We start from the raw sequence: 15,025 nt of genomic DNA on the forward strand, positions 1-15,025 counted from the left end.
AGTGCAAGGTTCCCATGGGTCAGGGAGAACAGGGAAAACCTGGAATTGTGAGGGAATTTTATTTCAACTCCAAAAATCAGGGAATAGTTGCAATTTTTTTTACAAAAACCTGAAAAATTCCTATATTATACCTGGAAAATAGCCAGTCTTAAAATTGTCAGTAACAGTACTCAGTTATTGAGATTCGAGTTAAATAATTCTAACCTCTATTACAGTTATTTATTGTAAAAATTTCACATTTTAGACAAACTTCCTTCAGAGTATCCGCGCACCTGGAAAGTCATGAAAAATCGCGGAGAGTCATGAATTTTGGTTTTGAACAAAATTTGTCATGATCGTAACTATTTTTTTAAAAAAAGTCATGAATTTAGGTTGCCAAAAAATCTAATTATTAAACTGGAATTTACCCTTCCCTCATTTTCTTGGGGTTCCGAATATCTGAATTTGTAACAAACTCCCCACTCGTAGTCATATTTTATTAAAATATAAAATGTTTTTATCATGTTCTTTAAGAGCTGTGTTCTTTCAAAAAATGGGGGGGGGGACATCATTTCTAGAGCAAATTATCTTTTAAACTTCTGTGATTTCAGGATTTTTATTATTTTATCAATTTGAAATTCTAGCTGAAGCAAACCAGTGATTTCAGAATTATTTTTATTCCGAAATGAGAACAGAAAATCAGAAGTATTTCTTTCCTTTCCCTTGAACAAGAAAAGTATCTTTAGAATATAATTCTGCGAAAGAAACAAAATTACTTTTGAGCTATTTTATTGCTTCAAAATTATTAAATTCTCTGTTTCTTAGTTATTTTCTCTGTTATTTGCTACTTTCTCTGTTTTTTAAATTAAAAATCTATAAATATGAAGATGCAGAGTATAACAGTTTTGGTTACACCTATAATTCTAATTAATGTTATTATGATGCTTTTTTAAATTTACTATTGTGCTTTTGTCAGAGAAAATAGTAACTTCGTAAAGTCGTGAAAAATGTTTGGAATTTGTCATGGAAAGTCATGAATTTGAAAATCTAAAATGTAGCAGATACCCTGTTCCTTCCTCATATAATGAAATTTATTTTATACAGAAAATCTAATACTTGGCATAACAAATAAAAGAATCAAAGTTTTTCTGATGAAAGATTTTGTAGTATAGATAAAATATGGTATGGATTTTCATTAAAATTTACCTGATATACCTGGAAAAGCCAGGGAATTGTTTTTCTGAAATTGAGTGGGAACCCTGTAGTGCATAAAAAATATTTTTTGAGTGCTTAAAAAGTACTTACAAGGTGCTTATTTTTTTGTTTCTACGCACCCTGCAAGGGTTGAGAATCACATATTTAATGGATGCTTTGTGTTTACAGGTTATATTGATGTCAGCCACCTTTGATTCCTCTGCCTTTGCAAAGTATTTCAGCATGTACGAGAAAAGTGGTCCGGCTCCTGTTATAGACATTATAGGAAAGTCTAAATTAGTGAACGAGTATTATCTATATGAGCTTAAAACACTCAAATCATTGGCAAAGGTATTTCTCATCCTATCTATATGATGCACAGTGGGCCAGCATCCAAGGTTTCGTGGCCAAAATTAGTATTTCGATAAAATTTGTTTCAAAATTTGGGAGGTTTTATGTGCAGGTAAATTGAATTAATAGTTGAAATTTTGAAGTACACTAAAAATACCCCAAAAAAAACCAAAATGGCGGCTGAAATAGGGCGAGCAAAAAAAATATAAACATATGTAGTACGTTTAAATTATTAAATGCAGCAATAAAAATATAATAATTTTCGTCATTTTACATTAAAAATCAAATGCAAGTTATATTTCCGAAGTCAAAATAATGCGAATTAATTACAAAATAAAGCGAAAACATGAGAAAAAAACATAGTTTTTGTTTTTTGGCATATTTAGTCCACCGTTGCAATACGCGCTAAATGGGGCAGGTTATTTCGAAAGAAGAAACTTTAAAGAGGACAACAACAAAAAAGTTTAGCTAATTACCTCGTGGAACTTTTTGAAACAAAATTTCGAGAGTCATTAAAACATTGTAAAATGTCAAATGATAAGATATAAACTATAAGTTTGTCAAGAGTATTAACTAATCCACCACATTAAAAAATGGTACTATAATTTCAGACTAATTACTCTGATTAAAATGTAACAGTAAGGTGAAATTCCTATGTATATTTCTGAAATAAAAATGTAAAAGTTACATTTTAAAAAAAATTTTAACATATTTTTCATCACATTGTCCTCTCTTCGGTCCAAAGAGTAAATTATAATGTTTGGAATGATTATGAATACTTAATTTGGGCAATATTAAAACTGCCTACACATATTTTAGTTGAAAATTTAATTTTTGACTTTGGACCAAAAATCATGGTCTTCTGGCCCACAGTGTGATGCAGACATTTTTATTATTCTTGTTTTTAATTTTTTTTGGTTTATGTTAATTAGGTGCCAGAATTTGATATGAATAATCCAATGATTGACAACTGCCTTTATGAGACAGTGCTGCAGTTGTTGTATTATTTTGATAAAATTGAAAAAGCTGAACAAAAGTAAGTTTTTTCCTACAATTTCTGTTTCCATTTGAATCGCAGCAACCTGTTTTCTCATCTTTTCTGGGGCCTAGGGCTCTGAAAACGCCCGCGGTCAAAATCCATCGTACGGACGGCCATTTTCCCCGTTAATGTTTTTTCCCCGTATTACATTTTCAGTTTTTGTTATCTTACAAGAGTCTACCGCCTCACTTCTAAAATGACCCTCTAATCTAGAAATACAGCAACATGCTGCGCATGGCGGAATCTATATTTCTCTGACTGGGAGTATTGTAGCGGTTGAAAGGGGCTTTTCAGCAATGAACTTACAAAAAAATGCATTACGTACTGGTTTTAAACAAGAAGCGTTAAACGCAATTAAGAACATCTACCTAAATGGAAGACACCTTTCAGATTTCTGTGCAGAAATCTCTGTAAATCATTGGCTTGATTGTGGAACTGGCAAACGTCATATTTGATTCATTTAAAAAACTCAGTACCCTCGGATAAATTGACATTCCAGATGACTTGACCTTTGTTATTTAAATTATTTCATAAAAGAAATATTAGGTTACCTAGTATTTCTTTTAAGAAATAATTTATAAAAGAATACTAGGTAACCTAGTCTTTTATTACTGTATAATGTTATCCTAGTATTTGTAATCCTAGTAACTACTAATTCATTGTGCAATTTATATAAATGTTTGTAATAAATAAGAGAAAATTATATTTTTATTTATTTAGAAGCTACGGGTTAGTTTCAAATGAGGACATTGTTGGGCAAGCGGTCCTGGGGGACGGGTAAAATTTCTGAGTTTTTTCGAGCCCTGCTGAGGCCTATGTCTGGGTCTAATCAGAATTTCATAAAAAATTTAATTATTTTTCTTTTTAGGGAACTTTTAAATTTTTATGTAAGATTTAGGCTTTGCTTGTATTTGTATGATTTGCTGGTAGTTTAATAAATCTTGATTACTTAAGTCTGTTACACAGATCAGTTAGGGGTGAGAGATTTAAGGTGTGAAATTGGTATTTAGTAACTTCAATAACGTAAACCCACCAGAGAAAGCAACAAATAATAATTTTTAAAAATTTGAATCATTTTAGCTATATTAATTGAAAAACTTAGTGGAAGAACCAGGCAAGTGACATTTTCAGAACGAAAAAAAAAGCTGTATCTGAAATATTTTATCACCAATTTATAGAAAAAGACGGGACGAATAATTATTTGCTTTATTTTATTTACCACTGCCTAGTTTGAAATTAAAAAAAATCACGCAAGCCTGCTAAAAACTAATGTAGATTAGTTATGTTAAGATTAATGTGAAGGCAAAAGCAGTTCTGTTACATTAAACATACCCATATTGATGTAACCACTTCTCTGATTCATTAATTCCTCTAAAAATGTCACTTACCTGGTTTTTTCAACAAGCTCTTTAATTGTGTCTTTATATGCCTCTCAGTTTAGAGCAGGGATGGGCAAACTTTTTTGGTCGGGGGGCAAAATATCGTTAGAAAAAAAGTTTGGTGGGCTAAGTAAGCATCTAAGAAGAAAAAAAATACTCTATACAATTTTTAATATAAATATTTACTGAGATGATGAAATTGCGATTTCATTTTTAAAGTTTCTTATATTGAGGTTCCAAGTGAGATGTACCTATTTTAAGGAACAAGGGTAAATGTTTGCCTGTTATTCTACTTCTGAAATGATTTTTTCTTAGGTGAAAACATTTGTTCACATAAATAAAATGAAGCAAACATGGCATTGATTTTCTAGCCATGAAATATTTGGGAAACTAGCTTTCAGTAATGATTTGTAAAACTCAATTTTTTGTATATTCAGAAATAACTGCTTCAGATGGCACCAATCTGTGGCTATTCTCTAACGAACTTCTGCTTTCAACATTTTACCAATTGAAGCTGTCTGTGCTGGCTATTTCCATCAATTGATGTTTTGTAGAACAAAAATAGAGAAAGTTAAAAGTTCAGCAATACTTAGCTAAAAAAGAAAGAAAAATAACTTTAAACAAAGTAGACAAGAAAATGGATGTATATTGTTTAGATTCGCCACGGATCAGCAAGTTCAAATTCTATCCGCGGGCCGGATAAAACCTTAAGGCGGGCCACAGTTGGCCCGCAGGTCGTAGTTTGCCCATTCTTGGTTTAGAGCATAATTGGGTAGTGTTTTCTCAATACTGATTTATTGATTCTTTTAACTTTTTTTATTCACCCTGTGCGACGAATTGATATTCAAATAACTTTAATACATATATTTTTAAAAGAATTTATTGCTTTTCAATTATTATTTACTGGTAATATTGCAATTAACTTTATTTTAGCGTTCCGCTTAGCCAAACTTATGCGCCGCAGAGAGGAGCTGTTTTGGTCTTTCTTCCGGGTAAGTTTTTCTTATTTTTCTCCAAAAGATCAACAGACAAAAACATGTTTTTCAAAGTACTTAAAGGTGCTTACAGGGCACCTGGAAAGTCATGAATTTCGGTAGTGAACAAAATTTGTCATGATTTTGTTGTATCTGGATTTGGAATAAACAAAATATAATTAAGGAATCTAAAAGTTAATAAAACATTGCGCTGTGTTACCTTCATTTACCAGTTACAACAAGTTAATAAGAATCATAAGCTAAATTAAATAAACTACAGGGTTGCCACAGGCTTCTAAAATGCAACTATTTGCTACTATTTTCGACCTTAGGGGACTATGGCGACTTTTTTTTGCCTGAAAAGGCTAAAAAAAGCAACTATTTTCAGGAAAAGGAGAACTTTTTTACTCTTGGCGAAGTTTTTTCACAAAAATGAACGTAACTTTTCAGAACGTTAATAAAAGAAAGCAAACTTTAAAGGCAAAAAAAGCAACTATTTTCAGGAATAGGCAACTATTAGGAGATTTTTTTTACTCTTGGCAAAAATGAATGTTACTCTATTTTCTCTACTCGTATTTTCTAAATTTTATTTGAAAAGTTTAGATATGTTTGTTAGGTGCCGTAAACCCCCCATAAAAGGTTGGCTGTTCAACGACGGTTATAAAATTAAAAATATAGGCATGTCTGTTCACTAGTTACAAACGCGTGTGCATTTTTCTTTTAATTGAGTGAAAGTATAACTTATACATCTTGTTTGATTATTTAAGACTCATTTATAATTTTAAGCAAATATTTTGTTTTAATATAATTTGACAAAACTGAACTGATATCATTGTTTTTTTTTCTCTCTCCATAGGCTACGAAGAAATAAGCAGATTGTGTAACGTGTTACAGAAGGATAATTTGGATCTTCAGTTAAAGTAATTTCTGTAGTTTTAACTTTTATTTTTTCCCTTTATTATATGTTCATATTTTTCCTTCTAATCTTGTAGTAGTTACTACAGAGTATAATTTATTGAAAAAATTGAAATTTTTTTTTAAAAAAAAAGAAGCTTTAAGTCTCATTTAACTGTACAACATAAATGAATTTTTTTAGCATCATTTTGCATCCACAGGGTTGCCACTGCACAGGGAAAACCTGGAAAATACTGGGAATTTCAAAAATTACTCAAAATAACAGGGGAATTTAGAATTTTTCCTTGCAAACTGGGAAAAAACAGGAAATTTGATTTCTTATTTTACAAAATGCAGACCTCTCAAAGTGCAATCTATGGAAATTTCATTTCTTATTTTACAAAATGTAGACCTCTCAAAGTGCAATCTATGGAAATTTCATTTTTTATTTTACAAAATGCAGACCTCTCAAAGTGCAATCTATGAAAATTTCATTTCTTATTTTACATAATGCAGACCTCTCAAAGCGCAATCTATGAAAATTTCATTTCTTATTTTACAAAATGCAGACCTCTCAAAGCGCAATCTATGGAAATTTCATTTCTTCCTTTACAAAATGCAGACCTCTCGAAGTGCAATCTATGGGATATTTAAAGATAGTTCAGCTATATTATATTATTTCATTTATTATAGCATTATTTGTTTTATGTTGTCCTTATTCTTATTTCTCCAAGTTTTTCCAGCAACTAAAACTAGCATTTTTATTCTTTCTAATATAGTTCACAAGAGTGTATTTTTCCTCTTTATATATTGTGTGTAATATGCACAGGGAATTTTTTTTTTTACGTATATCAGTGGCAACCCTATGTTTCCTTGTGGATTTAAGACATAATAATGACTGAGCTTCAAAGATACAATTTATTTGTAGTAATATGAATTTTCTTCCTAAATTTTCTATCTCAGTAGGATCCTATATCTTAATAAATCATGTTTAATTGTTTTTTTATTTATTTATGTATAAATCTTTCATCTTGCAGGGCTGCCATTGGAGACTAAAAAGGCGACTAAAACGACTATTTTAAAGCAATAGCTACTATGGCGACTATTTTAGTAGAAATATGAGTAAAAACAACTAATTTGCAATGAGTTGCATAAAATCGGCGACTTTTTTAAGCCAATTAGCTGCTAAAATCAAGAATAGCTTCATGAGTTTCCCCTTCCATCACTTTTTTTGCCTCACTTTCGTTTTATCCTAACTTTGTTCTTCCTCACTGTTTGATGTCAAAAGCGAGACAGACATGTTTAACCAATCAGACTGATGGAATTTGAATTCGCACTATGTGAATGCTCCTGCTTCAGAAGCATGTAATATCTCTGAGGGTTACGTTTTTTCCCCTTCTTTTATTTCTAACGAAGTAGCAAAATTAAAAAAATTGTCTTTAATTACACAAAATGTGTAGTTAATTTTTTTAGAATAGAAAAAAAAGGTATACATGGTGATATTCGTTTTGTCCAGTTGTGATCGTAATTTTTTTGATAAGCATTAAATTTGGAAATGTGTCAGTTATGAAAAATAAACAAAATAAAATTGAAATGAATTAAATTGCAATATTTCTTTCTTATTTTTATGTCTAAACTAAGTAGCTTCAAATTAGAACCCAGAAAGGAAATTCAAGTTTCAAATTCAACTGTTCTGTAGCAGATAAAAATAAAACTCCCTGCTTTTATGTAGTGTGAAAGAATAATGGGCCAGCAGTTAATTAAAAATTTCGGATCGGTTTGTTTTGATGTTCAGTTCGATTTGGAATATTGAAATTTGCAGGGACCGCAGACCTCCTAGTTTTTCTCCCGGTTATTTTGTATTTTCTTATTTTTTTAAAATTCTCTCATTTCTGCTATTCCTCTTTTAAAAAGCATAGTGACAGCCAAAAAAACGGAATAAAGACTCAAGGTCAAGTATTGCAACTGCACCTTTTTTTCAATTCATTCATTTTGAAAGGGGTGTGAGGAACAGAACATGAATTCTTTTTGAATCTGTGTCTGCTTGCCATTTCATGTTTGACTGGAGTGGAGGATAAAAAAAACCGCACAGCTTACACACGTTTTTACTTCTGATTTCGATTATTGTTTCATCAAACTGTTGATACCCAAGTTAAACTCTAGATAATATTAATAATCTAGAGCCAGAATCACAGCGACATAGTCGCAGAACGTTAGACTTTTTGCAGAAAGATTTTCATGGTGCGTACCGTTTTTAAAAGGTGCTTATTTTCGATTTTCGTTATTTAAAAGCCCTTAAAGGTGCTTTTTTTCATTGGGTGTTTTTTAAAAGTGTTTAATTTCCCCTTTTCAAAAATTAGATTTTTTTTTCCGTTACCATGTCGATTTTCGCTACTTACAAAAGCGTGCTTTTGCAATCATAATTGTGCCTATATAATAATTTTCCTTTCATATTATTGTTTAAAATTATTTAAGAACTTTTAGAATGCAGATTTTGTTTATTATACGAATATGCTACACATAAATTTTTATTTTATAGTAAGGTTAAAAAAAAATTTATGTATGAAAGTAATTGTCATTTCTACTTCATTTTTTTATAATGCCTAAAATTTTTGTCCCAAGCTTTTTTTTTTTTTCAAATGTTTTTTCTTTAATTACAACTATTGTTCCTTATATGATATCTGAAGCTTTATGCCTCATAAAGAGTGAAACTAAAAATAGATATTTTTAAAATGTTTAAAAATTCTACAGCAGTTCCCTAGGCATTCTTCTATCTATATATTGTTGGGAAATCCACAAATAAATGTACATTTTTTGAAAATGTGAGTATCTAACTGCATATTATTTGAATTTTATACTACAGCACAAATAATTAAAATTATGTTTGAGGAGGATTTGATGTTAGCAATGATTTTATATATCTTGGAGACTATTTAGGAGACTTTTTTTCATATATGATGCAACTATAGCAACTACTTTTCTTGTTTTCATCCAGTGGAAGCCCTGATCTTGTATTATGCAAAAGTGTGGATTCAACGTTTTCACAAATCATTCAAACACAATGCATTTCGGCTTACCGTCGTTCCATAGGGTACTGAAGCTCCTATCATTTTACGTGTCTGATGAAATTCTTGTGGGGCCAGCATGTGCATATACTGAGCTGGATTCAGTAGGAATTATTCTCGCACTATCATGTGCAGCTTTTTGCAAGAGGTTCTCAATTTCCGGCTTTTGTTCATAAAATAAAGCAATGCACATAAAATTGAGCTGCTAACCAGTTGCAATCCTCAATAGTTTTCAAAACCATAGTTTTGCAAGAACCTAAATAATTAAATTTTAAAAAAAATTCAAAAGGTATGAATTATTTCATCAAGCTATTAAAGCCAGTTATTAAAGCATCTTTAAATGCACATCAGACGTAACCAATTTAAAAGTTGCTGTCCAATGTGTAATTCTAAACTCTTTCAAATTATTACTTTATTTAACTAATTATAAACACTAAGCAGAGTTGGTGGTGGTCAAGCTTATTTAGAAACAATATGATTTAGAGAGTTGAGTACCTAAAAACTTCATTTCAACATGGAATACTTTTAATTGATTTCAGTTGACTTTTTAAGTTTTCCTGGTGATAAACTATTCAAATTATTGGTCTTTTCATGATAATCGATCACTATTTGTAGAAAAAAGTAAAACAACTCACACTCTTTGCACGAGGATATATTTGTTTTAAAAAGAATACAATGCAATGTTATTTATTCTTAATTTTTGCTTTTAATACAATTTATGAAAAGATTGTCAAGCGTCCTTGTCCAGCAGTGGTCTGATCATTAAGACACGGTTCCCGACAGATTACCGAAGTCAAGCATCACTGGCTGCGGTCAATGTGCGGTTGGGTGACCACTTAGATCTGTCTGCGTAGGGACCGAGGGTGTGCAGTGTCAGTCCTCGTTAAACTGTTCTACCGTAGAGTGCTCGACTTCGTGAGCAGGTCGTCTGGCTACTGAAGCGGGGGTGCCATCCCCTCTGCAGAGGATCAAAATTGGGATGGCATGTCTTCGGATCATCCTCAGGGATGTTTCCCAGATCGTAGCCAAAAGCCCATTGTGCAGATCTGGTGCAACGTAAATGAACTGCAAGTCAAGGGCCCCCTGGGTGCTTGAGGCCCCTGGTGTTCCCTCCCATGGGTAACGATGGTTCCGCACTCGTGTCAACTGACTTTTGCTTTTACCAATCACAGCTTATTCAGGGTGTGTAGCGTTTTTAAAAAATGTTTAAAGGTGCTTATTTTCAATTTTCATAATTTAAAAGCCCTTAAAGGTGCTTTTTTTCATTGGGTGTTTTTAAAAAAAGGCTTAAAGGTCGGTATCTATGGTAATGATTTAGCGGACAGCCTAGCTAAAGAGGGTTGCAGCCAACCGCACCCTACCTCTTCTGATCTTATCTATCTTGAACTCTACTCCCTGAAGAAATCCCAGCTTCTCAGAGACTGGTTGATTCCCCCCACCCACCATTGGTACAAGGGAACTAAGCCTGGAGCTTCTTTGACCCTTCCCTTTGAAAGGAGAGTCTGCACCACCATCTCCCGCCTAGCTACCGGCCATCTTAAAGGTTTACTATTTTCTGAGAGAACTAAAACTTCTGCCCTAAATGCCATCTTCCGCCTCATAGATCTGGACTGACGAAGCAACAACAAGAAAAGGCTTAATTTTCCCTTTTTGAAAATAAGATTTTTTTTTTTCTTTACCATGTTGATTTTTGCTACATACAACCGTGCAAAAGCGTGGTTTTCACATTGTTTTATTCTAAGTTTTCACAATTCATTGAACCATAATGCATTTCGGCTTACTTTTGGTCCGTAGCGTATGAAAGCACCAATCATATTACATGTTTGATGAAATACTTAGTCCGCATGTATTCTTGCACTCTCATGTGCAACTTTGCTGCCTTTTTGCAAGCTATTCTGCACTTCTGACTTCATTTTGATGTATATAGTGCTTAAAAAGTACTTAAAAGATGCTTATTTTTTGTTATAAAATTTGACTATGCACCCTGTTATTTGAGCATGATAGAACTTATATCAGCTTCCCAATAAAAATCAATGACATTCTTCTATGTAAATTAATAAGACTTTTTTTCCAAATATTTAGCTTTTGGATTATTCCCCTCCACTCTTCCATTACGGTTGAGGAACAACAGAATGTCTTCAAACCTCCTCATGCAGATCATAGAAAGGTTAGTTTAATCTTTTTTTTTTTTCCTTGTATTCATTCATTTTCTCAAAACTGTCCATTTAATTTAATTCCCCTTTTCTCTTTTTGGGCAGATAATTATCTCAACAAATATTGCGGAGAGTTCCATCACTGTACCCGATGTCAAATATGGTTTGTTTTCTATTTTGTGTCTTCGTTAACAGTTTTTTGTAGTAATATTTATTTTGCTTCCTGTGGCTAAAATAACTAAGCAGAACCTCAAAACTCTGCAAAAAATATTCTGTGTAATTTTTAAAACGTTTTCGTGGATTCAAAATGAATAGAGCGATTACAAACGGCAATAACTATTTAATGAAAAAGAATTCATTGTTAAAATGTACACGGAATGTAGAAGGAACTTTTGTATACATGTGTCACAGATTTTCTATGCGACTTCTGTCGGTCACACAGAAAGCATCTAGAGACGGTAGTCCACCTCACGCCATACATTCGTGTGTTGCATGCCCTTCTGCTACTTTTCCCTTCGCACAAACATCATATGCAGTGTATCCGCACACCTGGAAAGTCATGAATTTCAGTATTGAACAAAGTTTTTCATGAAATGTCAAGATTTTAACTATTTTTTGAAAAAAAATCATGAAAAGTCATGGATTTGGGCTGTCGAAAAATCTTATTTTCAAAATGGAATGTCCCCCCAATTTCATGGTGTTCCGAATATCTGAATTTGTAGCAAAATCCCCACTCACAGTCATATTTGATTAAAATATAAAATGTTTTTATCGTGCTCTTTAAAAATTATGGTGTTCTTTCAAGAAATGAAAGAAAAAACATTTCTAGATCAAATTATCTTTTAAACTTCTGTGATTTCAGAATTATTTTTTTTCTTCATTTTATCAATTTAAAATTTTAGCTGAAGCAAGCTAGTCATTGGCAAATTTTTTTTATTCCGATATGAGAACAGAAAAATCAGGAGTATTTCTTTCCTTTCCAATGAACAAGAAAAGAATTTTTGGAATGTAATTCTGCAGAAAAAAAAATTATTTGCTTTTGTATTTTTTTCAGCTATTTTATTGCTTTAACTCTTTCTTTACTCTGTCTTTTAAATTTAAAATCTTTAAATAGGAAGATGCAGAGAATAACAGTTTTTTGGTTATACCTATTATTTCAATGAATGTTATTATAATGCTTTTTTAAATTATTGTTGTGTTTTTGTCGGAGAAAATAGTAACTTCGTTAAGTCATGAAAAATTCTTGGAATTAATCGTGTGCAAAAAAAAAGAAAAGAGAAAAGAAATGGAACATCTTAATAACCTAAAATTTTGAAGTTTGTTATCGCATACTTTCACATTTTCAATTGTGTAATTTGCACTTGCGCAATAGAATATTAAAGCGTTCTTAAATGTTTTTGGAGTGTTGTCAATTGGATGACCAAGTCAGGAACTTGAGCAGAGACTTCTGTCTTGAGAGTGTTTGACATGTTAATTATTATTTTTTTTAAATTCTATTTTTGTTCTCTTTGATTTATTAAGGGAAATTATTGTTTAATAATTTCACATCATGCATTAATTATTAAGGACAAAACTTTTTTTTTATCCCTTACTATGCCTATTTATTTGATATCTATTAAAGAAACATTTTTGAGTGAATTATTCTGATTCCTCAGAGGTGGGGTATCATTTGCAAGTTTTGCCTGATGTGGAATCACGCCTGCTTTCGTTAAAAATCGTCTGTTTTTATAAATAAAAGCAGTTTAAACGTAATCAATTATTTGTGATTAAAAGCAAACTATTGTTTTATGAAGCAGATTGTTGCAGCTTTCTCTTTTTTTTCAAGTGATACATTTCTAATTCGATTAAGTTTTGAATTTTTTTTCCGTTCCCTTTAAATTTTGTACTCAATCTTCTAAGTTCTTGTTATTTATAAGTTTTAAAATAACGTTTTTTTTTTTTAAATTTAATCTGATTTTATGTCCTGCCTTATCTGCGGTCTTTTAAAATGTCTGGCAACGCTTCTTTTAAGTATCGTTAAATTTTAATTGTTGTTTTGTAAATTTTTTTAATAAGTTTTTAGCATTTTCTTTGTTTTCTTATAACTAATTTTGAAATATATTGTGGTGTTTAATAATTAGTTTTGTTTTATATTAGTTAATTTGGTTATTTTAACAAATCTTTCGTTGATTATAATTTGGCATTATTTCAGTTAAAAAAAAATAATAACATCAATGTTCTTCATATATTTGCTAGTTTCTTTTTGTGTTTTGATAATTTTCATTCATTAAAATAAATTTTTTAATTATTTTTTTATTAATTTTAGGGTGTAACTATCGTAATTTATATTTTTTTATCTATTTTTTCATTCATATTTATACCATTCATTTTTTTTTAAATCGAAAATCTTAACATATTGCATTTTTATAGTTTTTTCTCTTTTCCTCTTAAAAAAGTTTGTCATTTGATTAAATATGATTTAATTTTAATTAAATACTGATTATTTGTATAATATTTTTATTAAATTTAATTAATTTTTTTAGGATGACTTAGTTGTAGAAAAGTTTATTTCATTTTATTGGTTAATAAGTTCTACTTTTATTTTTCTACTTCTTACAGCTTTGTTTTATTGAAACTTATTTTATAGCTCATGATTAAAAAATATGTTTTTATTTATTTATATTTTTGCTCTTCTGTTGATAAAAAACATTATTCTTTAGTTATTTATTCTATTTAACCTAATTTAATAATTGTGGATTAATTTTAGTTGAATATGGATTGCTTTAATATTTGTTAGTTTCTTTGAAGGATGTTTCTATAATAGGAGTTAAAAAAGATTTTTTAAATGTTTTCTTTTTAAATTAATAATGCTCAATTAACAATCTTTTTGGTGCTTATGTTTCCAATAAGTAATTTTTAATCTATTCTAATATATTAGATTTTAATTGCGTTTCTGCCTTTAAAATGTTCTTACATTGATGAAATACTTCAATTATACACGTATTATTCATATATTTTTTTTCAACTTTGTCATGGATTTAGGTCGTCGAAAAATCTAATATTTAAAATGGAATTTACCCTCAATTTCACTGTGTTCCAAATATCTGAATTGGTAACAAAATCCCCACTCATAGTCATATTTGATTCAAATATAAAATGTTTTTGTCATAATTTTTAAAAATTATGGTGTTCTTTGAAAAAAAATCAAAGAAAGCATAGAACATGTACATAGAAGTTACACAAATAACAAATTCTATTTGTTACTACATGCATTCAATGTGTGTGTTAGGTACTCAAAATTTGTTTTTGGTAAAATGAATGATTTACAGTCAAGTCCCGTTGTAGGGAATTCCCAGGAACCAACGCAAGCTAATTTCCTCTCCTGATCTCAACATTTTTCCATTCTTCAAAAGTATGCAATGATCTCAGAATTCAAATATTTTTGCATCTTCAAAATAAAGAGTTTCAGATATGAAAGGGATGTGTAAAAAAAAAAAGACGAATCACTCGGAAGGGACCACCCCGAAACCCCAACCCATTCATGTTTGATGAAGTAAAAATGCTTGTGCATAGCTGCCAACCCTTCCGCATTTTGCTGAAGCTTTCTGCATTTTTACTTATTTTAGCTATTTTTTCCACATTTACGCGCAGAAGATTCTGCATTTTACCCGGCCACCTGATAGTTAGTATTTTCTTTAAGTCAGACTCCTCTTGTAACAGCCTTAGGCAGAACCGTTTATCAAGAATTATGAAATTAATATTGTACCATCAAGTAGCTGGTCAAAAGTTTATAAAAATAATATTTCCTTTTTTTGTTTTAAAAAAAGGTGAGTACTGCTTTTTTATGCTTATATTATAGTGGATTTATAAATAAATAAATAATTAAAATCCACTTCTTTCATAAATTAATTGGTAATTAGTATGCAGTTGCGAATCTTCTGCATTTTTAGGCATTTCTTCTGCATTTTTTTTTTGTCTATCTTCTGCATTTTTATAACTAGAGGTTGGCAGCTATGCA

At 30.6% G+C, this 15,025-nt stretch overlaps 1 protein-coding gene across 1 annotated transcript in view; it reads left to right on the forward strand.

Annotated features, from left to right (window-relative positions):
- The window catches only part of LOC107456081 (spindle E), a 153,037-nt gene that overhangs the window by 56,198 nt on the left and 81,814 nt on the right, over positions 1–15,025 (forward strand). The window contains exons 8-13 of the mRNA XM_071186577.1: positions 1,363–1,524; positions 2,457–2,560; positions 4,876–4,934; positions 5,773–5,836; positions 10,958–11,042; positions 11,134–11,191. Coding sequence (XP_071042678.1) covers positions 1,363–1,524; positions 2,457–2,560; positions 4,876–4,934; positions 5,773–5,836; positions 10,958–11,042; positions 11,134–11,191 — 532 coding nt within the window. The remainder of the gene's footprint in view (positions 1–1,362; positions 1,525–2,456; positions 2,561–4,875; positions 4,935–5,772; positions 5,837–10,957; positions 11,043–11,133; positions 11,192–15,025) is intronic.

Source organism: Parasteatoda tepidariorum, chromosome 10 (genome assembly GCF_043381705.1).
Source record: "Parasteatoda tepidariorum isolate YZ-2023 chromosome 10, CAS_Ptep_4.0, whole genome shotgun sequence".
NCBI classification, from domain to species: Eukaryota; Metazoa; Arthropoda; class Arachnida; order Araneae; family Theridiidae; genus Parasteatoda; species Parasteatoda tepidariorum.